Source organism: Schistocerca cancellata, chromosome 9 (genome assembly GCF_023864275.1).
Source record: "Schistocerca cancellata isolate TAMUIC-IGC-003103 chromosome 9, iqSchCanc2.1, whole genome shotgun sequence".
NCBI classification, from domain to species: Eukaryota; Metazoa; Arthropoda; class Insecta; order Orthoptera; family Acrididae; genus Schistocerca; species Schistocerca cancellata.
Window position 1 is genome coordinate 208,877,629 of NC_064634.1, and position 27,890 is coordinate 208,905,518.

The window sequence follows — 27,890 nt, forward strand, 5'->3', positions numbered from 1 at the left end:
GAAGAAAAATACAGTAAACCAGAAATGGGAAATACAAAAACTGAAACCTGAGGGACTGGCAAGGCATTATGCACAGGAAACAAACAGCCTAACTAAGAAATTCCCAACGTGACAGAGTAATGAAATTAAAACTGGTATATATAAATTCACAGAAAGTATAGTTTGGGAAACTCACCTCAAAAAGAAAAGGAAATGGATTGAAACAGGTGTCATTTGGCTAACTGAAGACAGAAGACTATGCAAAAACACAACTGGTGAACAAAGAAAAGCTGAATGCATAAGAATGTTTTCTTGAGGAAATGTGCAGAGAAGTGGATGAAAATATGTGACACAGAAGAACTGATATAGCCTATAGACCAGCAATTAATTTTTTTTACAAATACAAAACAATGAACTTTGATACAGTAGAAGGCAAAGAGTAGGGAGAATTCTGTTTGGTGAAGAATACACTGAGCAACTATATGATGAAACACCTTTGTTGGAGGATGTAACAGGAAAACAAGAGGAAGCAGATGAAGACATCAAAGGAGATGATATTCTGTAAGAAGAATTTGAAAAATCTTTTGAAGATCTAAGGGGCAACAAAGCAATGGGTATCAATGACATTCCTGCAGAACTGACCGATAATGTTGGTGACAAAAAATGATGCTGCTGAAACAGATTAGATCCATCTATTAGCACAGGAGTGATAACAACTGACTTCCAGAAATAAGTCACAGTACCAGTACCAAAGAAGGAGCTATCAACAAAATTTGAACAGCTCTGAACCTAAGGACCAATACTGCATTCAACAAAAATTCTCACAAAGTTAATTAGGAGGGGAATTGAAGAAAAGGAGCAAGATATGCAGAGTAAATTCAGGATAGGATTAGGAACAAGAGGACTGATTGACACTGAGGCTTCTTATCAAAAAGCAAATACAGAAAAATAAACCAACTTATATTGCCTTCGTAGACATGGAAAAGGCATCTGATAATGTTATCTGGCAAGGGATGTTCAGAGTGCTGAAGAAAGCAGGTCTCAAATACAAAGACATGTAGCTGATGCACAGCTTCTATGAGAACGAAGTGGTTGCGATTGCAAATTTTCGCCAGGAACAAGAAGCAAAAATTAGAAGCAGCTTGGGACAAGGGTGCTATTTCTCCTCTTATATTTAATGCTTACATCCAAGTTCATGAAATTTCTGAAGTGGGGATTAAAATTAATGGACAGAAATACAAAAGAAGATCTAAAGAAGGTCCTCAGCACAATGTAAGGAATTTTCTGTAATTAGTATGGTATTAGAATAAATAAGCAAAACCCAGAAGTAATGATATGCAGTGCTGATTCCTCCACTCTTACTTCCCAGTAGGTATTATGATTTATTCAAAATAAACTGCAGCTTTGGCTGTATGAATAACAGACAGTGCAGTGATTTTCACTTAGATAACACTTTCTTTAGCACTATATATAAAGCTGTACACTCTCTTGTAGATTAAATTTTTCAAAGGTTTCAACTAAAAATTTTTCAAAAGTTTCAACTAAAAATGAAAAACACTGGTGACACACACACACCTTTTTTAGAACTTACTTTATGATGTTTCAAAAAGCCAGTTTCGCAACATAGCTATTATGACATATTCATCAGGTGGTATTAATATCAAGCATTCTTAAGTTATGTGTGGATAGAAAATCACTGCTCTACGTCAACTGTGATCTTCACTTATAAAGAAAAGAAACAGGGAAAATTAGGGTTTAATATCTCATCTTCACCTGCTTGTTAGAGAATGATCTCCCCCACAGCAATCAGGAAGGATTTGAAACACACCAATTTTGCAGAACCCAATTTAAGATTTTCTTGTACAACATCCTGAAAGCCACAGATCAAAGTAGTTAGGTGGCTTACAATATTTCTTGACTTCTGAAATGCATTTGACTCAGTATCAAAACCTATGCTTAATATTGAAAGTACTATCCCATGAGGTATCAAATTTGTGGTTTGACTGAGGATTTCTTTGTAGGGAAAACATAGCATGTTATCTTGTTTAGTGAACCATCAACAAAAGTAGAAGAAACTTCAGGTGCACCCCAGCGAAATGTGTGGAGAGCATTGCTGTTTATGCTATATATTAATGACCTGGAAGAAAATATAGCAGCCTCACTTTTTTTTGCTGATGATGCAGTTATCTATAATGCCGTATCATCAGAAAAAAGATGCATAAAATCTGATAAGAACTTGATGATATTTCAAAGTGGTGCAAACACTGGCAACTAACTTCACAGATACAGAAATGCAAAATTGTGCAATTCACAAAACGCAGAAAAATAGTATCCTATGATTACAACGTAAATGAGTGACAACTGGAATCGGGCAACTTTTACAAATAACTAGGTGCAACATTTTAAAAATATATGAAATTGAACAATCACACAGACACAGTTGTAGCTAAAGTCTATAAAAATGCAGTCTGCAAAGGCGACTGCTTACAAATCAATTATTTTTCCATCCTAGAATACTGCTCAAGTGTGTGGGAGCTCTACCAGGTAGGACTAACAGGGCATACTGAATGTATACAAGGAACGGCAGCACATATGACCACAGCTTAAACAACTCACGGGTGAGTGCCATGAAAATGCTGAGAAATCTGAATCTGTAGATTCTCAAAGATCCCAATTATACCAGGAAAGACTACTTATAAGTTTCAAGAAGCAGTACTGAGTGAAGACTCTAGAGATATTCTCCCTCACCCTATATATCACTCCCACAGGGGCTGCAAAGACAACATTAGAATAATCACATGATACATAGGGCCATTTAAGCAGTTATTCTTCCCATGTTCCATACCTTAATGAATGAGAGGAAACCAAGATATGTGCTACAGTGCTAAGTAATCACTGCTATGAATTTCACAACTAAGTGCATATGTAAATGTAGAAATCAGCTCTGCCCTCCACTAGATGCCTTAATCATTTTTTAAAAAGAGTGCAGAAAAACCTAAATCTGAACAGTTGTGCAAGGGCTTGAACTTTGCTTCTCTTAAATGCTAATACAGTGCGTGTGCCACTTCAATCAGTTTTACTTATGAACACTTTTTTTTCTTTGAGTATAATGAACAAATTTCATAAGAATTCTACTTTACTTACTGTTACGGGAAGCAATGCTTCCTGTATAGCTTGGCCAATATCCAACTGAACTAATACTGCTTGGCGACTGAAGAGACGCATCTCCACAGAAACCGCTATCAGCTTCAAGGCTGCTGTACTGTGCTTTTGTGTGCAGATCTGCAGATGGCACATCCAGTGGTCCACTTCCAGGCTTCCCTAAGAATGAAAATGAAAACTACAATGCCACAAAAACGTAGTAACGGCAGATTTTAGTTCGCAACACTTTAACAAACAGTGTTACAGTTTAATATCCCATCAACGTAGATGTCGTTGTCTATGGAATATGTAGTTTCCCGAGTGTCACACCAGGGCCACAACAACAGTGTTACTTTGGTTGGTAACAACGATTTATACTTTTTCATTTTTTATATGGGTATTCTCTCTATTTCAAGCACATTTCCTGTGTTCATCCTTTTACTGTCGTAAAACTACAACATTAGTAACTATCTACCTAGTTTCTGCTGACTTTACATAGATTTCTGACAAGTTATACTACAATAACAAATATCTGTACCATTAACAATTATCAATCAATTTTGGAGAGCTTTCATATGCTCCAGTAAAAGAAATAAAATTGTAGAGTGAAGAGCTTATTTAACTAACTTTAGAAAGCAGCAGTGTTAGCACAAAAAAAAAAAAAAACAAAGATTCAAAATATATCACAACACAAAAACTTTAAAAGCAATAGCTCATGGAATAAGCAATAAGATGATGGAAAAGAATGCTCCAACAATAAAACTACATAACAATTAATTAATAAACATAAATATTAATAAATGACAAAACAGGAAAAAATGTTATAGGAGACTGTAGGATTTATAACCTAAGACAAAAAGCTCTAAGCACTGTTCAGTCATTGTTCTTAAGAGTAAACATTTTTTTTCCTAGGTCACACTGGAAAACCACAACAATTTTTCCTCCTACATGCCATGGAACATTTCTTTTACATTTTTGGCAACACTGCACAATTCATCACTGTCTGGTGACTTCAATCAGCAACAAATAGTGAAGAGCAATATATGTTCAGCATGTTTAATCATTTATAAACCTGTTAAAATGTTATCAAATACATGTGGCAAAAGTGTTTCAGACTCTTTTAATTCTATATTACAACTGAAAACAAGGAGTACATAGATAGAAGTTTTTTCCGTTTTGATTTTATAGTGGTTCATTGATTTTGAACATACATGACAGTAACTGTAGCTTACCAGCAATTAAATCAGAGCTGCTAGACAGCAGGCCCAGAGTACCATCACTCACTGAACTAATCGAGCTACTGTACGAGTCTTCCAGGCTGTGGTCACTGTAACAAATCATACGAATAAGCCATATTGTATAATTTTCGGTAAATTATGTGTACAATACGTGTGATACAGAATACAAGTAAGAAACACTGAAGAAAAACTTATCACTTCGTGTAACACACGCACTAAGATGTAAATCTAAATATAAGAACAATATTTTAACGTAACTACCTGATCTTCTTCGTACGGTGGCCTGCTCCTGGTGATTGAAACACTTTAGTGCACATAAGCCTATCAGGGGACTTTAACGCGTGAACTTTAAATGCTGTACCCTTGAACGACATCGCAACTGATCCAAATATCATTTCACCCATTACAGTTACATCTTGATTTGGACGCAAATACTGAAATGAAATCATCCAGTTATAAAAAACGGAAAAAAATATTAGATACCTTTACAAAAATGAAATCTTGTTCATACCTGATAGCCAAATCCATTTGTAATTTCCACAAATGCTTCATTCTTTTTCTTTTTATCAGATTTTTGCTTTGATCCAAACTTCGTTTTAACCTGTTGTGTTTCAATGGCAATTTTCTGAACTGTTTCAGAATCGAACAACAACTTACGTCCTCTCCAGTCACACTCTCTGAAGAGGATGACACGGACTTGATCCTTACTAAAGCTAAATGGTTTCCAGCTGTTAAAAAGGAAATTAAACTTTTTACAACGCGGAGTAAAAATCAAAATTATGATAAATTTTAACAATATGTTTCAATATGCGACCTACCTTACTGATTCATTTTTGCCAAACGAAACATAACCTTGTTTCTGATTTTTCTTCCTAGATGAGAAAATTTTGTTTAGTAAAGCCATTTCAAAATACAATTACACTCATTTCATCGCTCTTGTGTAGCACATCTTCATGGAACCTTATTTCAGCGCAGTGCAAACCAGTGCTATATTTACGTGCGCACCAGACTGTAAATAAACGTCACGTGTGCTGCCTTCACGAGTCAGTCATATGATTATTTGGTCACCTGCTGGCAAAACATCCGGTTAGTGTGGCAAACCTGCCGACGTAAAATACAGTGAGTGAGTGCCTTAATTGCTATAGGAAGATCAAAGTACTTTAGTTTCAAGGATTGGTATATGTGGCACACTTCCCGTGGACCCGCTAGATGGCCAACTGCTCGAAATATTGCGACTTCATGCTTTGCGAAAAATGACGTCCATTTCTGACGTAGGTAGGCGGGGTCAGGCTTGGCTATCTTGCGGAGGGAAACATGCGACAGTGCACAGAAGCGTGTAGGAGCTAACGCATCATGGAATCGCGTAGGCTGTTCACAGTAGGTTCCGGCGTGCTCAAACAACAGTTACGAGGAAACAGACATATTCTTGCCGGCGGAAGTGCAATCTGCATTATATGTCACTACACAGTCTGCATACAGTAAACAATTTTTGCAGTAGAGTTTAAGAACAGTATAACTGTAAATGTATTCTGAAACAATCCGTAATTCTTAAATTTTCTTTCGTCTTTGAAACATCTATTTAGGCACTTGGCATTTTTTTTAAAAATAATCGTGGACACATGAAGCCAGAACAATTGCTTTTACAATTGTTAGAGGTGACCTAGTGTGATAATGATTATTATGAACGTTCATTTTATAATTATTAGCCATTTTAAATTGCAGCACATGAACGCATTATCTTTTCTTTCTGCGTGTAAATTAAAGGAGTTTTTACAGTAGACATGAAGGATATGTCGTTCATGAGAAGGCGAAGCACGTATGATCAATTGAAGTATTTTGTTTAGTCATGATGTCATTGATTCATTCGTTATGTAGCGTCGGACCCACGTTCAACGAGAACTTGTAAGGGGTGTGCTGCAAGTCACATTAACAGAGGTATTGTACAGCAACCTATTTCTCTGTTAACAATTGCCTGTAATTAAGTTGGCAAGACAATGGGAATAATGGACATCGCATTTGATCAAATAGATTACAGTTTCAAAAGTGGCTTTCTTCGGGGCAATAAGAATCTGTGTCTTCCTGAACAACTGATTGCTGGAAACAATTCCTAAGAGTAAATTCTGTGTATAATATGCACGAAGGAACTGCAGCAAGTGTACGTGTTTCTTTCACGATTGTGATGTACGTGTTTGGAAGAAATAATTTAAGTTTTCACTGCATGTCTGTTCCGAGGAACATTCCATATCCGTAACAGATCCTCATATTGCGTCACGATATTTGTCACAAGTTTTTCGCTACGCCGCATCAAAATGATGTGATTGTAATTCCAAGTATGCTATAGAGCACATAGTGTTCAGATGTACAGGGTATAAACAAAAGTTTGCAACGGGCTGTGGCTAAGGCGACTTTTGTAGGCCAATTTGAGCTTTTCTTCCCCAAGTCTGTTAGAGCCTAAGGGTCCTATCAAATTGTTCGTATCTACTTCTACTGAGCCACTGCGGTAGGTATACAGTAAACGGTTACCTTTTACACCCTGTATGGAGATTTTGGTTTCGGAGACTGGTCTAGAGATGTGTTATTGCGCCAACAAAAAGGTTTAGAACATTATAATAACAAGAACCAGCCACAAATGTTCACATAAAGCAGAGCCATAAATGACTGTTCATTACTTTGCATTTGAGGTCTTTGTATATCTGTAGAGAGTATTTAATTGTTGCCTCATAATGTTTTCTCTCTGTACTTTCCACGAGTTGAAGACACTACATCGAATCTAAGAGCCCTTTTCAGAATAGTGTCTATAGAACGTTGGGCCTATGAAACGTTGGAGATTGGAGTGGAAACTGGGGTATTTCAGCTCTTTGGCGGGATGTACGCTGTGTTGAATGTGGGGCTATGTGACAGGTTAATGCTGGGTGTCGGACTTGAGAGATCATTTACTGACCCAAAGCTTCAGCAGACCACATGTTTCTCCCTATACTTTCTGTAGTTTACACACACTAACCTACATTACTATAAGACTAATATTCTTAGGGCAACGGTCGTCAAACTTTTTTGCTTAATAGTCAATATTGACATTGTAGGGCGACACCTCTAGCCGCATACGAAAGGGCTGTGGGGGTGGAGGGGGGGGGGGGGGGCGTGAGAGCGCATTACACCAAATACATTTAAACGGAGAAGAAAATAATATAGTGAAACTACAAGCATTTTCTTCTTTTGAAGGCTTACATTGCGACTAACGTTCTGTATCGAAGCGGGTGCTTTGACCAATGCCATCGCAAATCACTCATATTTGTTTTCGTTTTCCGGGCACATTTTCTAACAATATTCACACCCTAGAACAAAAAGAACTCCAAGTGGCTGCAGCCGATCGCTTTCAATCGGACTTTTGTATTAGGCCAAATATAACAGAAGAGACCGTTTTGAATAATATCACTTAATTGTCACAACTGCTTAGAATGGCAGATGATAGCTCTGTATATAAAGGGTTTACAAATGAGTTGCATCTGTTATATTATATGTGTTTTTATTTTATTTCAATTTTTCTTTGGGGGAGTGGGGGTAACTATAATTGGATTGAGGTAAACACCTCGGTCGCTTTTCCCGATAGGGCCCTGAATCAGCATTGGTTGTCTACAGAGGAAATTATCGGACAGAAGTAAATATCAAGGAACTACAATTGTAGGCCAAAAGAAATTGTTTAAACATTAATATTGTAAAAATTATTACTCTCCATACAAGTGAGGTAACAAGAATAATGTAAATCGCTTATTTTACATCAGACGACTCAAACAAAGTTTTTGCTAAAAAACAAGGTTCTTCTGTCAAACTCACTGACAACAAAGGCAATGTGTATTAGAACTGGTCTGACATCTGCTAGGCAGGCAGCAGCGCCGTTCAGGGCAATAAACCACAACAGCCACTTTCCCCATCTGGGCCACTCAGAACACCTTACCCTATTTATCTTACTGTTAATTGCTAACCTACATAAATTAGTATGTTACATTAATCACAGTAACTGCAGTATGAGACACGGCCACGAATGTTTATTAAATGTTACAATGTCATTTTTATTTCACTCATTGCATTGTATTACAACAACTTTAATTTGATATTATATTAGTTGCTTCAAACATGTACCACATATGAAGATGACCGTCTCTATACCACACATTCAGGAATCCATGTGACTTCCGTCTGACATTTATATCACAGGATCTGATCGGTGCTAGGTGCACACGCTCGTGAGTTATTACCAAAGGAATACGAACAGTAAAATATTCTTCCTCTCACTTCTACTAACGCCAAAGTGGTCGCGCTACATACCACTTAGCCCCTGACGTAAGCGCCAAACTTTACGTACTTCACGGACGATTTCACCAACGTCAATTAAGATTTAGCACATTGTGTCTGTAAGTATTTTTGTTTGTTAATGAGCAAGAAATATACGTTCTTAAGAAGCCCTTAACGTTAGTTGACGTTTCTAGATGCTGGAAATATTCCGTAATGAAATACGATTGAGAAGCGCAGGCCGCACGAACACTGAATTCGGGCCGCATGCGGCCCGCAGACCGCAATTTGACGACCACTGCCCTATGGGAATCTGTATTATTGTAGGGGAGTTTCTCATCTCCAACTCAGAACGGTTGCACTGAGATTAAAATTATCTCTTTTTCACCTGGTATACACTATGTGATAAATATGTGTTCTGTAGGAGGATTGGACGCTGCGTACTTGCCGCTACTTGTGCTACCAGAACGTACCTCACGGAATGAAGCTACAATTTGAGACAACGTTCTGCTCATTTCTTCCAAACTTAAATCTGGCCACGAGCCAAGTTCGAGTAGTGCTCTAAGTCGTATATTGTACATTCCACATTCATTTCCAACTGGTGATGAGTCTAGAAATGGGGTGGACAAGGATGACAGTTTTCGACTGTGTTGCGCAGACACCGTGGATAGTCGGAGAATTGTGTAAGCGAAACTAGCCTCGTTGGAATGTGGCATAAAATGTGTTTGAAGGAAGAGCATTATTTCGATTTTCTAACTTCCCCGAGGCTATAATTAACACTGAGTGCATATCCAATTCGTATCAGCCAGATCGCCGTCTGGCCGATGGCGGTGTATTGTAGTATGTACCATCAATCCGGTTCTTTGCCCACCAAAAGTCTCCAAAACGTGTGCTGAAACGTTATCTGACCAGAAAGCTGCTAGTTTCTCCGCAGAAACAAACTGAGGAAGCGTATTCTGCTTTCTTGAGTAACGTGGTGCCAACGGCCTTCCCGCAGTGGTAGCACCGCTTCCCGTCAGATCACCGAAGCTAAGCGCTGTCGGGCTGGGCTAGGACTTGGATGGATGACCATCCGGTCTGCCGAGCGCTGTTGGCAAGCGGGGTGCACTCAGCCCTTGTGAGGCAAAACTGAGGAGCTACTTGATTGAGAAGTAGCGGCTCCGGTCTCGGAAACTGACATACGGCCGGGAGAGTGGTGTGCTGACCACATGCCCCTCCCTATCCGCATTCAGTGACGCCTGTGGGCTGAGGATGACACGGCGGCCGATCGGATCGGTACCGTTGGGCCTTCATGGTCTGTTCGGGAGGAGTTTAGTTTGAATAACATGGCATCTGTTTTTTTTTGTTTTTTTTTTTTTTTGCTTATACTGCCAATTTAACTATTTAACTTCAGATGCAACTCCTGGCAAGATTAATAAGGCACAATGTCTGTTATGTCTTTCTGCCAAAAACATCTCCGAGAATGAACACTGGTAACAATTTTAGACATTTTGTCCGTGGGAAAAGGTCAGCAGTTTTTAAAATATTCATCAAAAGCAATCAAATTTGCGGTTTTTGATCATCAGAGCTGATATCCACTTTTACGCGTATGATTAGGACCACCCAAATGAACATGCCTTTGAACTTACATTTTACTGTTAATTTTGACATGCACTTATTTTAAGGGATTTTCGACATCCTCCGTGTAGTTGTCAATAGTCAAGGTCGTAACTGATTAGTAGTGCAGAATAAAGAGTGCCAATTACAATGGAAGATTCCAAATGAAAATTGTTTTCGTTCAACAGTAAAGAGAACGTCCAATGTTTATAAAATATTCTTTGTTTTCAAGCCGCGTAAAATTAGTTAACTGCCCACGAGCTTTCGGCAGAGAGCTCCTCTGCCATTGTCATCTGGTTGACCGTCGTGTGAACGCCGCTGCCGTGCTTATATAGTCCTGCCACCACCAGTAACATCAGTGGTTCCCAGTCCCGCACCATAAACGACTGCCGGGCCCCCTTCAACTCCCCAGTCACGGGATTCCCGGCAGTACTCAGCTGCAATACACGGTCATTATTGAGGTTGTTGTCCATTGCCTCATTTATTAAGCTATCGCAGAAGCTGTTGTTCCGCGTAATAATAGCAGCATCGTCCCAGTGCACGCCCCGCTACATTTGATTTTTCGGACTAGCGTAGGCGTAAACATCTTCCATGTTCTATGCGGCGTTGTCTGGCCGACATAAAACTACCCACGCCCACACGTTATTCTGTGTACTCCAGGTGTTCTGAGGCGTACATTGTCTTTCACAGGCTTCGTTAGTTGCTAGCTCTTTGCTCGGTGCATGAAGACTGTGTCGGTTTTATGTTTCCTCAAGAACCGGCTAATCTTCCCTGTTACCGAGCCACAAAACGGTAAAAACGCAATCTTCTTCTTGTCTTCTTCAGAAGCCATCTACATCCGCGGCTTAGATGAAACTGCTTGCGAAAGTTATTTTTTGTTGTAACGTTTTCCTTGAAAATTGTGGCTCAGTTCCCTCGGCAGGTTTTCGGCGTCTGACGCGGTTTCAGCTCGATGTACGAGGGTCGTCAGAACAGATCGTTTTTGTGATGGGTGGCCTTAGCTGGTTTATTTATTTATTTACTCGTGTCCAGAACGTAACATACATACACAGGGTGGTCCATTGATAGTGACCGGGCCAAATATCTCATGAAATAAGCATCAAACGAAAAAACTACAAAGAACGAAACTCGTCTAGCTTGAAGGGGGAAACCAGATGGCGCTATGGTTGGCCCGCTAGATGTCGCTGCAATAGATCAAACGGATATCAACTGCGTTTCTTAAATAGGAACCCCCATTTTTTATTACATATTCGTGTAGCACGTAAAGAAATATGAATGTTTTAGGCGGACCACTTTTTTCGCTTTATGATAGATGGCGCTGTAATAGTCACAAATATATGGCTCACAATTTTAGACGAACAGTTGGTAACAGGTAGGTTTTTTAAATTAAAATACATAACGTAGGTACGTTTGAACATTTTATTTCGGTTGTTCGAATGTGATACATGTACCTTTGTGAACATATCATTCCTGAGAACGCATGCTGTTACAGCGTGATTACTTGTAAATACCACTTTGTCCATGGCCAGTAGAACACATCAGCAAAATCCACGAGCACTTAAAGTTCACGATGGAAGTAGAGAAGGGCGGTTCCTTGCCGTTGCTGGACGTCCTTGTCCGCCGTAAACCCAATGGGTGTCTCGGCCACAACGTTTACCACCCGCACGGATCGGTATCTGCACGCTACCAGCTACCTGAAACCAAATCCCTCTAAAGGACAAGTATGTGCTTTCCATTTACGGAACAGAGAGGCTAGAAGGAACCTAAACATGACCTGTAGAGGACAACAACTGACCAACTGCGATACCCCAAAATACCTAGCAGTAAAGCTAGACCGTTCCCTCACCTTCAAAGTCCACTGCAAGGACACAAAAATGATAGTATCTGCTAGGAACAACATCATTCGGAAACTGACAGGTAACAATTGGGGCGCACAACCAGATGTTCTTCGCACATCTGCACTGTCCTTATGCTTCTCTGCTGCTGAATGTGCAGCACCCGTGTGACAGAACTCCAACGATCCCAAACAAGTGAACATTGCCCTTAACCAAACAGGATGCATTGTCACTGGCTGCTTGCGGGCAACTCCTATTAATAAGATACATCATCTATGGACATAGCACCTCCACGTATCAGAAGAAGAACAGCAGCAGAACAAGAGATGCGGAAACAGGAGACAGATCCAAGACACCCCTTGTTCAGATGTGAATACCAACATCCAAGATTAAGATCAAGAAAGAGTTTCCTCCGTTCAACAGAACCACTCTTAACGTCACTTGCAAATCGTCGAATACAGCTTTGGCGTATCTCACCATCTGAGAGGTACTGGAACAACCCTAAAGAAGAGCTTGCTAAAGGATGTCAACTCCCATATAAAGCACGAAACGTCCTCAACAGGCTGAGAACTGGTGTATCCTGATGCAAGGTCAATTTGAAGAAATGGGGTTTCTCTCCAGGAGATGAACTATGCGAATGTGGCGTACAGCAAGATCATCAACACCTGCTCAACAGTAGAAATCTCCCAGCCCCATGCCTGATGGACGATCTGGTTATCGCCAATGATACAGCAGTTCAAACGGTGGAATTTTGGATGTCATATGGAATATAATCATGTACTTATATTGTTTGTAAATTGGTGTCATATGGAATTAATCATGTACTTATATTGTTTGTAAATTGCTGTCTATCGGCTATATGTGTATGTTATGTTCTGGACACGAGTAAATAAATAAATTGACAGTCTTGTATTAGGCCATCTCCCCCTTCCCCCCTCTCTTTGTCCAGCTCTTCCTTCACTTCTCTCTGTCCATGTCGTCCACCCCCTGTCTCTGTCCACCTTCTCCAACCACTCCACTCTCCACTCTCTGTTCATCTTCTTGTTCTCCCATTCTCTGTGCATCTGCTCCTTAGCCCTCTGTCCATCTGCTCCTTACCCCTCTGTGCAGCTCCTCCTTCCCCCCTCTAACTCCGTCTCTCCTTCTCCCTCTCTTTTTCCACACTCTGTCCATTTCCTCCTCTCCCTTTTTCTGTCCCTCTTCTCCTCTCCTCTCCATCTGTTCCCGTTTTTCTCTGTCCATTTCCTCCTCCCCTCTCTGTCCATCTTCTCCTCCCCCTCTCTGAGCTTATCTCTTCCTTTCCCTGTCTCTGTCAATCTCATCCTCTTTCCTTTCTCTGTCTATCTCCTCCTCTCTCTGTTCATTTTCCCTCCCTCTCACCCCATCTCTCCTCGCCCCTGTCTGTGTCCATCTCCTCCATTCCCTCGATGTCTGTCCATCTCCTGCTCCCCCCTTCCCTCTCCACTTTATCACGTTCACCCTAATAGGAGGCTGGTGGCTCTTACCCCCACAGTATTTCTTTCCAGATCGTAACAAATATATGTACCAAATTTGGCTGAAATCATTCTAGGGATTTAGGATGAGCTTTCTACCGGTGGCTTTGCCTACATACACACATGCCAAATGTATTTCACACATACTTAACATATTTCACATGTATTTGTGCAAATATTGCATCCGTATGTCTGGAGAATTTCTCGCTGCAGTTTCATTTCCAAGAAGCTCAACGTTTAGGACGTCGAATCTGCTGAACTTTGGACTGTACAATGAAATAATTTTACAGGTACATTCATTGTTATGTGTGATTACAGTCTGCGAAATGTGTTTCGAATAGAATTAGTAGTAAAGAAGTAATAAATTAAAAAATCATGCATGGTGCGGCAGTTTTTCACAGGTCTCAGCATTTAGGACGTCATATCTCCTGAACTACTGTATGTGTCGTACAATGATATATTTTTCTAGGTACATTCAGCATCATTTATATGAATACGGTGAGTGTAATGTGTTGCAAATAGGTTCAGTAGCAACGAAGTAATAAATTTAAACGTTTTGCATGAAGCGACAGTTTTTCACGCATCTCAGTGCTTGTGAAGCCATATCTCCTGAATGCACAATGGTGTGATTTTGCTGGTACCTTTAGTGGCATTTGTCGCGAATACAGTGAGTAGCAAGGAAGCAGTTTTACTGCATGAACAGCGAAAATGTAGAAAGCGATTGACATTTTTCCTTTAATCATTTTGTGGGACTTCTCAGCGAGAAAAAGTTTCGGAAAGATTTGAAATTGTGTGTCATCTTTGATGTAAGTCACTAAGTGATCTCATTCTCAAGTAATGGATGACTAATGTGTGGGTATTTGAACGCTGTAGACTGCACTGCTTTTAATCCCCTCTCCCCTTTTTGATATGAAGGTGGTTCTAATCTCTACAGCCATACTTACCAGACAGTAAGTGGTATGTGTTACAAGTTTGGTTTAAATCAGTCAAGAGGTTTGGGAGATATGGAACATACGTACATACATACGTACATACATACGTACATCCATTTTTATAATATGCGTATGTATGGATTTCCCGGAAATGTTTCGAAATTAAAACACCTACCTATGTCTGTACTTCTTTGACTAGAAACATGTTGGTTTTACTGCAGTTTGCAATGATCTCTGATGTTTGCTATAGATTCGAGGCTTCCTTAAGAGTGCTTTACAAGAGCGAAATGCCTGTCGCAAGGAAGTAAAGAATGATGCCTGAGTACATGTCCTGGTAATACGAATACTAGTCCCCTTTCGCTCTTACACTAATGATCTCGGGTTTCATCCTACTACTCAGTCTCTTTTTCGGTTTGACATCACTTTCTTCCTTCGCTAAACAATGGTCTACTTCACTACAGCGCACGACAAACAGCAAAACTCTACTCACTCGTAGCGTACGAGGTAAGAAACAGTGGGAAGGCACGAAGTAAATAAGTGAATGGTGTATTCGTTGTTGCCACTTGTATACGCATATGGGGCTTCAATCACAGACTCTACAAAAACGCGTATTTAGATGTCTCCGCTTTACGAGGATTGGACCGTGGTTCTCTTGCCACAGTTCGTTGTGTTAGTACCAAGGAGTATTATTCTGGTAGTAACTCAGTTTCTCGAAAATTGTGATTGAGCTAATCAATATGAATCGATTCAATTACTACCAAGATCTCAGCTCCGATTACTGTCACTGACATAAATGCCTCAGTAGATGGACTGCCTGTCTTGGCACTATTGCAGAATTCTTTACACCGGCATTTAATGTAAAAAAAATATCCACCAAATCAGCTGGAAGTTTCAAGCTGAATTGATAGATTGATTTCCAGAATTTGTCCATACAGGAAAATGTTTTGAAGAGATGTACACTCTTTAAATAATTTCCGTTCAGAAATCCGAGAAAATGGTTGACAATACTGTAGCTACATTCTCTTGAACATTGTACATGATACATCAGTTCTTAGTATGTTTTTTCTATATACTGTTTATATAACACAACAGAGAAAACAGTTCATAGGTGTGTGGTAACCAGTCAGGCATAAAAGGAATCGAACATATCTGATAAAAACTTAGAGGACAGTCAAAAGTAAATGACAGACTATGAAGCGTGGTTAGAAATGATCTGAGAAGGCTGTCACCGGGTAGGTTCTGCTGAGAAATGATATGTTGCGCAGTTTCCGATTTAATTATCATTGAAGTTAGCCAATCAGGTCATTGTGAGAGCAAATTCAAGCACCATGCGAGACACAGTGTCGCCTAACGTGTTGTTCATTTGGTTTCCTCAAACCGAACAAACGTAGCTTTAGCTCGCTTCCGAAAAAGGCACGTTATAACTGGTAACTAATGAACAAGTGGTAACTCATGGACCCACAGATGCCTTCGCATTATCGCATTCTGGCGCGTGCAAGTGCTTGAATTTAATCACAGAACGGCCTGATTGGCCAAGCACTCCGTCTTCAGGCCACAAGTGTCCCCTCGGGACCATCCGGGTCATCCTGAGCTGCGAATGCAGATAGGAGGGGCGTGTGGTCAGCACACCGCTCTCCCGGTCGTTATGATGGTTTTCTTTGACCGGAGCCGCTACTATTCGAGTAGTTCCTCAATTGGCATCACGAGGCTGAGTGCACCCCGAAAAAATAGCAACAGCGCATGGCGGCCCGGACGGTCACTCATCCAAGTGCCGGCCACACCCAACAGCGCTTAACTTCGGTGATCTGACGGAAACCGGTGTATCCACTGCGGCAAGGCCGTTATGATTGGCTAAAGTCAATGCTAATTAAATCACAGACGGCGCAATGTATCCAAATTTTTTCGTAACAATTATTTTTCAGCAGCCGGCCGCTGTGGCCGAGCGGTTCTAGGCGCTACAGTCCGGAACCGCGATGCAGCTACGGTCGCAGGTTCGAATCCTGCCTCGGGCATGGACGTGTTTGATGTCCTTAGGTTAATTAGGTTTAAGTAGTTCTAAGTCTAGGGGACTGATGACCTCAGATGTTAAGTCCCATAGTGCTTAGAGCCATTTGAACAATTTTTTTATTTTTCAGCGTAACCTATCCTGCAACACCTTTATAAGTTTTTCAGACTGTTTCTGACCACCCTGTATAACGAGCATGGCGCAGTCGTTGGTAACACAGATGGTTATATAGAAGTGTCCAGTATTGGAAATCAGTAAGCACCAGTGCGAACGTTCACAGCTGAGCTATTTGTCTGCTCGACGTGAGGTAAGCGAGCTGTGTGTGCTCTGCGTTCACACTGGAGGCTGAGAAAGAAGAACAGCGAAGTGTAGTGGGATTTTTGACTGTAGGAGTGTCATGTACTGAAATCCACGCCCAAATGTCCGCTGTGTATGGCGAACAAAGTGTGTCACGTGCGCGTGCGCGTTTGCGAAGAATAAACGAGTTTGAGAAGGTCGAGTGTCACTGAAAGGGACAGGACTGGTTCATCACGCCATTACCCCTTCTGTCCTTGCTGCGGTGGAAGCTGCTGTTACAAATAAGCGACGGCTAACGGTTGGAGATATTCGTATCACATTGGGCCTCAGTCACGGTATCGCACACCCCGTCAAGACAGAGCACTGAAGTTCCAGAAAATCTGTGCGCGGTGGGTACCCCTCAGCAAATGTTGAACAGAATGTCGACGTCGCCTCGTCGCCTCGTCACCTGGAACTCTGTCCCGTTCTGTCACGAAAGATGAAACATGGTGTCAACATTTTGAGCCGGAGAGCAAACTTCAGAGATAACAATAGAAGCATAGGGCTTAATCCCCGCCGGAAACGTCCAAAGCCGTGCACGCCAGCTCCGGCAAAGTCATGGTGACCTTTTTCTTTGCCTGCAAGGGCCCTCTGTTCATTGACTTTCTGGAACACGTTGCCACAATGAACGCACAGTCGTACGTGAACATTCTGCAAAAACTGAAGCTCGCCATCAAGTACACATGTTCAGTAGAGATGGTTCGTTCGCGAACTAACGGGCTCAAAGGAACGGTTCACCAAGATGAACGGAAGGAGCGAGGAAGGAATTCTAAGGAACGGTCTTTCATAGTTCACTTCGGTCGCGGCTTTCTACTTACAAGGGAACCTCCCCATCGCACCCCCCTCAGATTTAGTTATAAGTTGGCACAGTGGATAGGCCTGGAAAACTGAACACAGATCAATCGAAATAACAGGAAGAAGTTGTGTGGAACTATGGAAAAAATAAGCAAAATATACAAACTGAGTAGACCATGCGCAAGATAGGCAACATCAAGGATAATGTGAGTTCAGGAGCGCTGTGGTCCCGTGGTTAGCGTGAGCAGCTGCGGAACGAGAGGTCCTTGGTTCTAGTCATCCCTCGAGTGAAAAGTTTAATTTTTTATTTTCGGAGTTATGATCTGTCCATTCGTTCGTTGACGTCTGTGTTCACTGTAATAAGTTTAGTGTCTGTGTTTTGCGACCGCACCGCAAAACCGTGCGATTAGTAGACGAAAGGACATGCCTCTCCAATGGGAACCGAAAACATTTGATCGCAAGGTCATAGGTCAACCGATTCCTCCACAGGAAAACACGTCTCATATATTCTATACGACACTGGTGACGGCATGTGCGTCACATGACAGTAATATGTTGTCGACCCACCTAACTTGTACACTTGGCGAATGGGTAAAAGGATTCTTCTACCTTGCCCGATTTAGGTTTTCTTGTGTATGTGACAATCACTCCCAAAAAAGTGATGTAAACATAAGAGTTTGTCACATAAACTGAAAATAAAAAATTAAACTTTTCACTCGAGGGAAGACTTGAACCAAGGGCCTCTCGTTCCGCAGCTGCTCACGCTAACCACCGGACCACGGCGCTCCTGAACGTACACTATCCTTGAAGTTGCCTATCTTGCGCATGGACTACTCAGTTTGTATATTTTGCTTATTTTTTTTCATAGTTTCACACAACTTCTTCCTGTTTTCTCGACTGATCTGTGTTCAGTTTTTCAAGGCCTATCCACTGTACCAACTTATAACTAAATCTGAGGGGGGTGCGACGGGGAGGTTCTCTTGTTAGTTCCCGAGAACGGGAAACGGTCTGTCTCGTTCCAGTCTCGGTCCCGTTCTCGTTTGTCTCGGGTCTCCCTCGGCCGGACTCGTCCTTCTTCGCGTGGCCACTCGTCGCAGTTCCACTGCCGACTGCTCCTACTTAGCTGAGTATCGAGTTATTGTTCGGTTAGCTCCCTGCGCACGCCCATTCTAGATCTGTTCCAAATCTTTTTTTGAACTCTGGACGTGTGTTCTTTTCGTATTCTATTCAGCGTCCACGACCGGTAATTAAAATGTATTATCTAATTACGTAAATTACATAAAAATTAATTGGTATGTCTTTTCGTGTGTCAAAAGGGCATATCAGCTTACTTCACTATTTCCATAAACAGCAGAAGACATACTTATAAAGAGGCAAATTTTTTTGTTATTGCACAAGCAAAGGAAGTCGGCACGGCACACACGAGTGGCCATTTTCCATCCTTTTTTGATCCAAGGTAAAACAGCATGTTCATTGTTATAGAAGGCAGGCCGTCTTACAACCGAATGAAGCCTGCACTCCATAGTCGAGTGTCTGGTGTCACATCTTGTAAAGAGAATACGATAACTTCTACAATTTTATTTCAGTGGTACAGGGTGGCGCACGAAAAATCGTCCACGAGTACTAGACTGCTCATTGTCGCCCACCAACCGTCATCTGTTATTTCGAAGTTGTTGTTCGCATTAGCTTATTTGTTATTTCTTTACTGCCTAATTATTACATGTTTATCTATTCTGCTCTTAGCGCCCAACAAACCGCGCGTAATTGGCTAGCAGACTGTAGTCGGGGCCGGTTTTTCGTGCGCCACCTTATACACTACTGGCCATTAAAATTGCTACACCAAGAAGAAATGCAGATGATAAACGGGTATTCATTGGACCAATATATTATACTAGAACTGACATGTGATTACTTTTTCACCAATGTGGGTGCATAGACCCTGAGAAATCAGTACCCAGAACAACCACCTCTGGCCGTAATAACGGCCTTGATACGCCTGGGCATTGAGTCAAACAGAGCTTGGATGGCGTGTACAGGTACACCTGCCAATGCAGCTTCAACACGATACCACAATTCATCAAGAGGGGTGACTGGCGTATTGTGACGAGGTTTTCAATTGGTGAGAGAATGTGCTGGCCAGGGCAGCAGTCGAACATTTTCTGTATCCAGAAAGGCCAGTACAGGACCTGCAACATGCGGTCGTGCGTTATCCTACTGAAATGTAGGGTTTCGCAGGGATCGAATGAAGGGTAGAGCCAAGGGTCCTAACACATCTGAAATGTAACGTCCACTGTTAAAAGTGCCGTCAATGCGAACAAGAGGTGACCGAGACGTGTAACCAATGGCACCCCATACCATCATGCCGGGTGATACGGCAGTATGGCGTCACGAATACACCCTTCCAATGTGCGTTCACCGCGATGTCGCCAAACACGGATACGACCATCATGATGGTGGAAACAGAACCTGGATCCATCCGAAAAAATGACATTTTGCCATTCGTGCAACCAGGTTCGTCATTGAGTACACCATCGCAGGCGCTCCTGTCTGTGATGCAGCGTCAAGGGTAACCGCAGCCATGGTGTCCGAGCTGATAGTCCATGCTGTTGTAAACGTCGTCGAACTGTTCGTGCATATGGTTGTTGTCTTGCAAACGTCCCCATCTGTTGACTCAGGGATCGAGACGTGGCTGCACGGTCCGTTACAGCCATGCGGATAAGATGCCTGTCATCTCGACTGCTAGTGAAACGAGGCCGTTGGGATCCAGCACGGCTTTCCGTATTACCCTCTGGAACCCACCGATTCCATATTCTGCTAACAGTCATTGGATCTCGACCAACGCGAGCAGCAATGTCGCGATACGATAAACCGCAATCGCGATAGGAGAAAGACCTTTATCAAAGTCGGAAACGTGATGGTACGCATTTCTCCTCCTTACACGAGGCATCACAACAACGTTTCACCAGGCAACGCCGGTCAACTGCTGTTTGTGTATGAGAAATCGGTTGGAAACTTTCTCCATGTCAGCACGTTGTAGGTGTCGCCACGGGCGCCAATCTTGTGTGAATGCTCTGAAAAGCTAATCATTTGCATATCACAGCATCTTCTGCCTGACAGTTAAATTTCGCGTCTGTAGCACGTCATCTTCGTAGTGTAGCAATTTTAATGGCCAGTAGTGTATTATTTTACTGCAATTAGCTACATAACGCTACAGTTGGCTAAACGAGAGGTTTTGCAGAATCACGAAAATTACTTCTAGAAGTGTCTGAGAGTTCTGTAATGAATAAAAACTCTGTACTCCAGAGGGGAGGCAAGTGCCCCCTCTTGGCGCCTTCCATCTTCAGTCACCTATGTTATTAATTTCAGTTTTTCATAAGAACCATATACCATGCACAAATGAACAGTGAAAGAGTGAAAATGAAAGGTTTCCAAAGAAGAGCAATCACCAGTGAACTAGATCCCAAGGATGAAAGAGTTTGCCCATCTTTAGTGTTCAGGAACGTCGACGGGTGGCACCATTGTGTTACAGGATAGTGCCCCGCCCACATGTTGCCAAATGAAACCACGCTGCAAAAGATTACGCTGCAGAAGATTCGTTGGGAGGCCCCTACACGCTTTCCATACAGTCCTGATCTCTTCCCATGCGATTTGCATAAGTTTGGAGCCCTGAAGAAATTTGTGTCCGTCGATTTGATTCGGGCGAAAAAATGCACGCCTGTGCACAGCAAACATTTTTCCACGATGGCATTGATTGTCTGTCTCACAGTGGACGATTCCTTATGAAATAATAAACGGTACACTTACTTTTTCCCATGTCTCGTTTTCATTCGGCTGGCTCTTATACTCTAACAATGTTTTGACGTTTGCGGTATATTTGAGGAGAAAGTTAATTTGCTTACGTCCATCAAACGAAACTAGAGGTGATATGGTCAATACGGGACGACTTGAACGGAGATACAATTATGTGGCGGAACGTTAGATGACATATTCTCTACTGTTACTTTGAATCTCTGCGGGACCTTGAAGTTTCGTGCTGATAAAACTACAACTTAGTTTAGTTTCGAGTCAATTCACTGCAGTGACACAGATCGCGGTGTTAAACGAAAACAGCAGCATTACGTAACAGAATGAGTTGCACAACTTCAAGATAGGGAGTTATCGTGGTTTTTGGGTTTCCTGCTGGTAGTCAGTACAAGACTGAGCAACGGTATTCTTTAGTATGAACTGCCGGCCGCGGTGGTCTAGCGGTTCTGGCGCTGCAGTCCGGAACCGCGGGATTGCTACGGTCGCAGGTTCAAATCCTGCCTCGGGCATGGGTGTGTGTGATGTCCTTAGGTTAGTTAGGTTTAAGTAGTTCTAAGTTCTAGGGGACTTATGACCTAAGATGTTGAGTCCCATAGTGCTCAGAGCCATTTGAACCATTTAGTATGAACTGTCTCTGCTCTTTAGCTAAGCCAGTGTACAACCATGCGGCAAATATTACCTGTGCAGTGAGTAATGCATGTTGTGTCGCCTATGTTGTTGAGGTCTTCAGTTCATGCACTAGTTGCATGCAACTCTACATCATAATGTCTTCATCGCTGCATAATTGCTGTACCCGACATCCATTTGAATATTCAAGCCTTGGTCTCCCTCTACAATTTCACCCCCCTTCCCCGGACACACACACACACACACACACACACACACACACACACACACACACACACACAAAAACTGCCCTGCATTACCAAACTGACAGTTTCTGTATTCCTCAGGATGTGTCTATAGACCTATACATTCTTCTAGTCCAGTTGTGCCATAGATTTCCTTTTTCCCCAGTTCGATATAGGACCTCATCATTAGTTATTCGGTCTACCCATCTAATACATAACATTTTCCTGTAGCACCACATTTAAAATTCTTCTATTCTCGTCTTGTCTATCCGTCACGTTTCACGTCAATGTAAGGCTACACTTCGTACAAATATTTTCGTAAAAGACTTCTTAAAAGTTAATTTATATTGTACGTTAACAAACTATTTTTTTCCCACAAATGCTTTTCTAGCTATAGCCAAGCTGCATTTATTATCGTCTCTGGCACATTCATGCTCTGTTATATTGCTGTCCAAAAAAAAAAAAAAAAAAAAAAAAAAAAAAAAAAAAAAAAAAAAAAAAAAAAAAAAAGAACTCATCTGTCACTTTTATTGCGTCATTTCCTAATGTCTTTCAGCGTCGCCTGATTTAATTCGACTACATTCAGCTACAATTCTTTTACTTTCGTCGATGTTTATCTTATAACATCTTTTCATGAAGCTCTCCATTACGTTCAACTGCTCTTTCAAATCCTTTGCCTTCTCTAATAGAATTAAAATGTCATAAGAAATCCGCAAAGTTTTTATTTCTTCTCTTGAACTTTAATTTCCTTTCCAAATTGTTCCTTAGTCCATTTACAGCGTGTTGAATGTACAGACTGAATAACATCGCGGGTAGGCTACGCCCTGTCTTATTCCCTTCTCAAATACTACCGATACTTCCCTTTTCATGTTCTTCACTTCTTATAACAGCCTTCTAGCTTCTGTTCCGTTTTTCGTCGTTTTATTGTCAATCAATATAAAGCTGTGACAAACAAGACAACAAACGCGAAATACACTCTTCGCACGTTCGTTGCGTTCGGCCTTTCTAGCTTGACTTAACCAGAGTGGCTCCATCTGTTACCCGAATATAAGACAAGCGTTTCCTTATCAGGGGCACATACATCATACAAAGCTGCTCGGCACAGACCAGTACGAATCTCCTCTGCAAACATTTGCAAAGAGTCTGCAACTAGTTTTCTGAGAGGCAATACATGTGTGCGGAGGATGTTACGTTATTTAGCGCAAAAGCGAATTGTTAATTAAAACTGCTTCGTGAATAACTATGTGCAGTTTCTATATGTCAACAAACTCTATGATGATAATTGTTACTTATAATTATGGTGCTGGATAAGTGATAATTAGAGTCGGCCATCTTTGAAGCAAACCTTACTGCTAGACTGGCTCTTAGAAAATGTACATTAAAACACGTCGTTTTGAGACTGAAATAATAAAAGAATCAGGTGGTATCCGAGTGTTCTGAACTTTCATTATCGTATTGTCGTAATATTTTATCACACGTCACCTCAAAGATACACTGTACTTGGTAGGATCTGCGGCCGACAGAGAATAAATCCAGTGGGGAGAACGAGATAGCTATACAAGACGCGAGGTAGGCATCCCACTCGGAAGTCGGGCTAGGAGAGGATCTAGGGAAAACGCTGAAGTGTTTTCTCACGAAACACTCAACGTAGCCCCTGACATGCAACAGTCCAAACGAAAAACTTGTTCTATTAGCATGACCGTTGCATTAATTACCATGGCAGAAACATTCCATATTCTCATCCTAATTAGTTAGGAAGGGGTAAGAACCGCTATACGCGTCATTCCTCGTGTGGGACAACAACCGTTAAACAGTGCATATTTGGTATAGCAAATGGTTCAAATGGCTCTGAGCACTATGGGACTAAACATCTGAGGTCATCAGTCCCCTAGAGTTAGAACTACTTAAACCTAACTAACCTAAGGACATCACAAACATCCATGCCCGAGGCAGGATTCGAACCTGCGACCCTAGCGGTCTCGCGGTTCCAGACTGAAGCGCCTAGAACCGCGCGGCCACTCTGGCCGCCTTGGTATAGCAGAAAATATTCTGAATACTGGGTGCTGCATGTGAACTTCGAAAATAGCCAGTAGACAGTGCATATTTGTCAAGACAGAAAATATTTTAAACAGAGCTTACTACGTGTGAACTTTGAAACCCGATATTAGGCTGTGAATAACTGATATAGCAAAAAAAAAAAAAAAAATTTAATAATTAATATTAAGTGCGGCAAAGTTTAGTTTAACATGGAACATTAGAAGACAACTTTGATTTTGAACTATTGTAGTGGATTATGTTATTATGGACAGTGGTTGAGGAGGCTTTTGTATGATAACAGATATTACTTTCGGTAATATTTATTACACTCACAATGGACGTTAATAAAGAACTTGCGTCAGGATATTAAAAGTGAAATGACCAAAATGAACTCTGAATTGTTGGACTAGAAAATTATGTTAATTTGCTAGGAATATAGACAACAAAATAAATACTGAAAGTGGGATATTAGGAGATGATAGCAGTATGAAAATAAACTGTAGGAATATGAAGAGAAAATCAGGAAAGATGAGGTTCAGAACTAGGAATCGATCGTAGACGTCGTAAATGAAGATAAGGAAACAAAGGTGAAATATGTGGAAAAAGTGTTGAAAAGGGGAAACAGAGTAACGTTAATGGTGAACTAATGCGTGGTGAAGTTAATTATGGTACAGAGGGAAACAGTAACATAACAATAGACTTGTGAGAAGAATGAGACTGTTTGTGACGTTGTGATCTAGAGTGGGGATCTACTTATAAAGTGTAACTATCCTGGATCAAAGAAAAATAGTAATAACACAATTAGTGGTAAAATATGTCTGATATCTGATTATGATTAAAATGAAGCATCGCTGAAAATTTTGAGAAAGTACCAGAAAATATTTTCTCAAATACCCGTTATCAGGAGGCCTATGCTTTCATCTTGAGGTTCAGGAGCATAAGTCTTTCACAGGACGGCTTCTGGTCATGCCACAGCAAAATGGGAAGCCGTAAGTAGCAGTAATCAGCATTTTTTAGATCAATAAATGTATAATATTGCTATAATGTACTGTAAGGTCGTGTTAATATTTCACTGATGATGTGTAGCAACGACCAGGATTGCTGTATTTTTTGTGTAGATTAAGAAAAAGACAAGAGCAGGACTGTCAGAGCAGCTGAGCGTTTTGTGGTGTGGCGGAGGGATTATGGTATGTATCGGCTGAACTGGTGTGCCGACAGCCAACAGCCGTGTGGCCAAGGGCACGGCAGCAACTTGAATGACGCACCACCTGCTGATATGCGTCAGGCTGACGTAATGGTAGATAAACAAACCATGTGGTCATTCGCTTACTGAATGAGAACACAAATAAAGTATGCATCAATTTAAAGCTTTTTGGTAATAGTATTAAATATTTACATCAGTAACTTTATTGTGATTTTGGTTTTCAGAAAGATTACGCTATTGCGCATACTATTGTGTATATCTTTTAAATGTATGTTGCATGTATTGTGGTGTTGAAGGTGAGTGTAAACGGGATGCTACATAACACCTGATTCCACGACCAGCGTCTGGAACGACAGCTGGCTCCACAGGTACGATAAAACAAGCAATGGACACATGGTGTGACAGTGTCGTGAGTGAATTTACTCAGATGTGTAACACTATATCTGTAAAAAAAAGCATATGATTGTTAAAACAAACTTTGATTGTTGTTGTTGTTGTGGTCTTCAGTCCTGAGACTGGTTTGATGCAGCTCTCCATGCTACTCTATCCTGTGCAAGCTTCTTCATCTCCCAGTACCTACTGCAACCTACATCCTTCTGAATCTGCTTAGTGTATTCATCTCTTGGTCTCCCCCTACGATTTTTACCCTCCACGCTGCCCTCCAATACTAAATTGGTGAACCCTTGATGCCTCAGAACATGTCCTACCAACCGATCCCTTCTTCTGGTCAAGTTGTGCCACAAACTTCTCTTCTCCCCAATCCTATTCAATACTTCCTCATTAGTTATGTGATCTACCCATCTAATCTTCAGGATTCTTCTGTAGCACCACATTTCAAAAGCTTCTATTCCTTCTTGTCCAAACTATTTACCGTCCATGTTTCACTCCCATACATGGCTACACTCCATACAAATATTTTCAGAAACGACTTCCTGACACTTAAATCTATACTCGATGTTAACAAATTTCTCTTCTTCAGAAACGCTTTCCTTGCCATTGCCAGTCTACATTTTATATCCTCTCTACTTCGACCATCATCAGTTATTTTGCTCCCCAAATAGCAAAACTCCTTTACTACTTTAAGTGTCTCATTTCCTAATCTAATACCCTCAACATCACCCGACTTAATTCGACTACATTCCATTATCCTCGTTTTGCTTTTGTTGATGTTCATCTTATATCCTCCCTTGAAGACACTATCCATTCCGTTCAACTGCTCTTCCAAGTCCTTTGCTGTCTCTGACAGAATTACAATGTCATCGGCGAACCTCAAAGTTTTTATTTCTTCTCCATGGATTTTAATACCTACTCCGAATTTTTCTTTTGTTTCCTTTACTGCTTGCTCAATATACAGATTGAATAGCATCGGGGAGAGGCTACAACCCTGTCTTGCTCCCTTCCCAATCACTGCTTCTCTTTCATGCCCCTCGACTCTTATAACTGCCATCTGGTTTCTATACAAATTGTAAATAGTCTTTCGCTCCCTGTATTTTACCCCTGCCACCTTTAGAATTTGAAAGAGAGTATTCCAGTCAACATTGTCAAAAGCTTTCTCTAAGTCTACAAACGCTAGGAACGTAGGTTTGCCTTTCCTTAATCTTTCTTCTAAGATAAGTCGTAAGGTCAGTATTGCCTCACGTGTTCCACTATTTCTACGGAATCCAAACTGATCTTCCCCGAGGTCGGCTTCTACTAGTTTTTCCATTCGTCTGTAAAGAATTCGTGTTAGTATTTTGCAGCTGTGGCTTATTAAACTGATTGTCCGGTAATTTTCTCATCTGTCCACACCTGCTTTCTTTGGGATTGGAATTATTATATTTTTCTTGAAGTCTGAGGGTATATCACCTGTTTCATACATCTTGCTCACCAGATGGTAGAGTTTTGTCAGGACTGGCTCTCCCAAGGCCGTCAGTAGTTCCAATGGAATGTTGTCTACTCCGGGGGCCTTGTTTCGACTCAGGTCTTTCAGTGCTCTGTCAAACTCTTCACGCAGTATCGTATCTCCCATTTCATCTTCATCTACATACTCTTCCATTTCCATAATATGGTCCTCAAGTGCATCGCCCTTGTATAGACCCCCTATATACTCCTTCCACCTTTCTGCTTTCCCTTCTTTGCTTAGAACTGGGTTTCCATCTGAGCTCTTGATGTTCATACAAGTGGTTCTCTTATCTCCAAAGGTCTCTTTAATTTTCCTGTAGGCAGTATCTGTCTTACCCCTAGTGAGATAAGCCTCCACATCCTTACATTTGTCCTCTAGCCATGCCTGCTTAGCCATTTTGCACTTCCTGTCGATCTCATTTTTGAGACGTTTGTATTCCTTTTTGCCTGCTTCACTTACTGCATTTTTATATTTT

The 27,890-nt window shown here is 41.3% G+C and overlaps 1 protein-coding gene and 1 pseudogene across 2 annotated transcripts in view; one reads left to right on the forward strand and one right to left on the reverse strand.

The window, feature by feature from the left end:
• The window catches only part of LOC126100466 (uncharacterized), a 217,128-nt gene that overhangs the window by 42,194 nt on the left and 147,044 nt on the right, over window positions 1-27,890 (reverse strand). The window contains exons 1-6 of one of the 2 annotated variants that reach the window (XM_049911073.1): window positions 5,518-5,582; window positions 5,177-5,426; window positions 4,870-5,086; window positions 4,620-4,792; window positions 4,353-4,447; window positions 3,124-3,300 (exon numbers count right to left, since the gene is read on the reverse strand). In XM_049911073.1, coding sequence (XP_049767030.1) covers window positions 3,124-3,300; window positions 4,353-4,447; window positions 4,620-4,792; window positions 4,870-5,086; window positions 5,177-5,262 — 748 coding nt within the window. In that variant the 5' untranslated portion in view covers window positions 5,263-5,426; window positions 5,518-5,582. Of the gene's footprint in view, window positions 1-3,123; window positions 3,301-4,352; window positions 4,448-4,619; window positions 4,793-4,869; window positions 5,087-5,176; window positions 5,427-5,517; window positions 5,583-27,890 lie in introns of those variants that run through there. The other variant, XM_049911074.1, reaches the window with a different exon arrangement.
• Window positions 9,624-9,741, forward strand: LOC126102328 (5S ribosomal RNA; annotated as a pseudogene).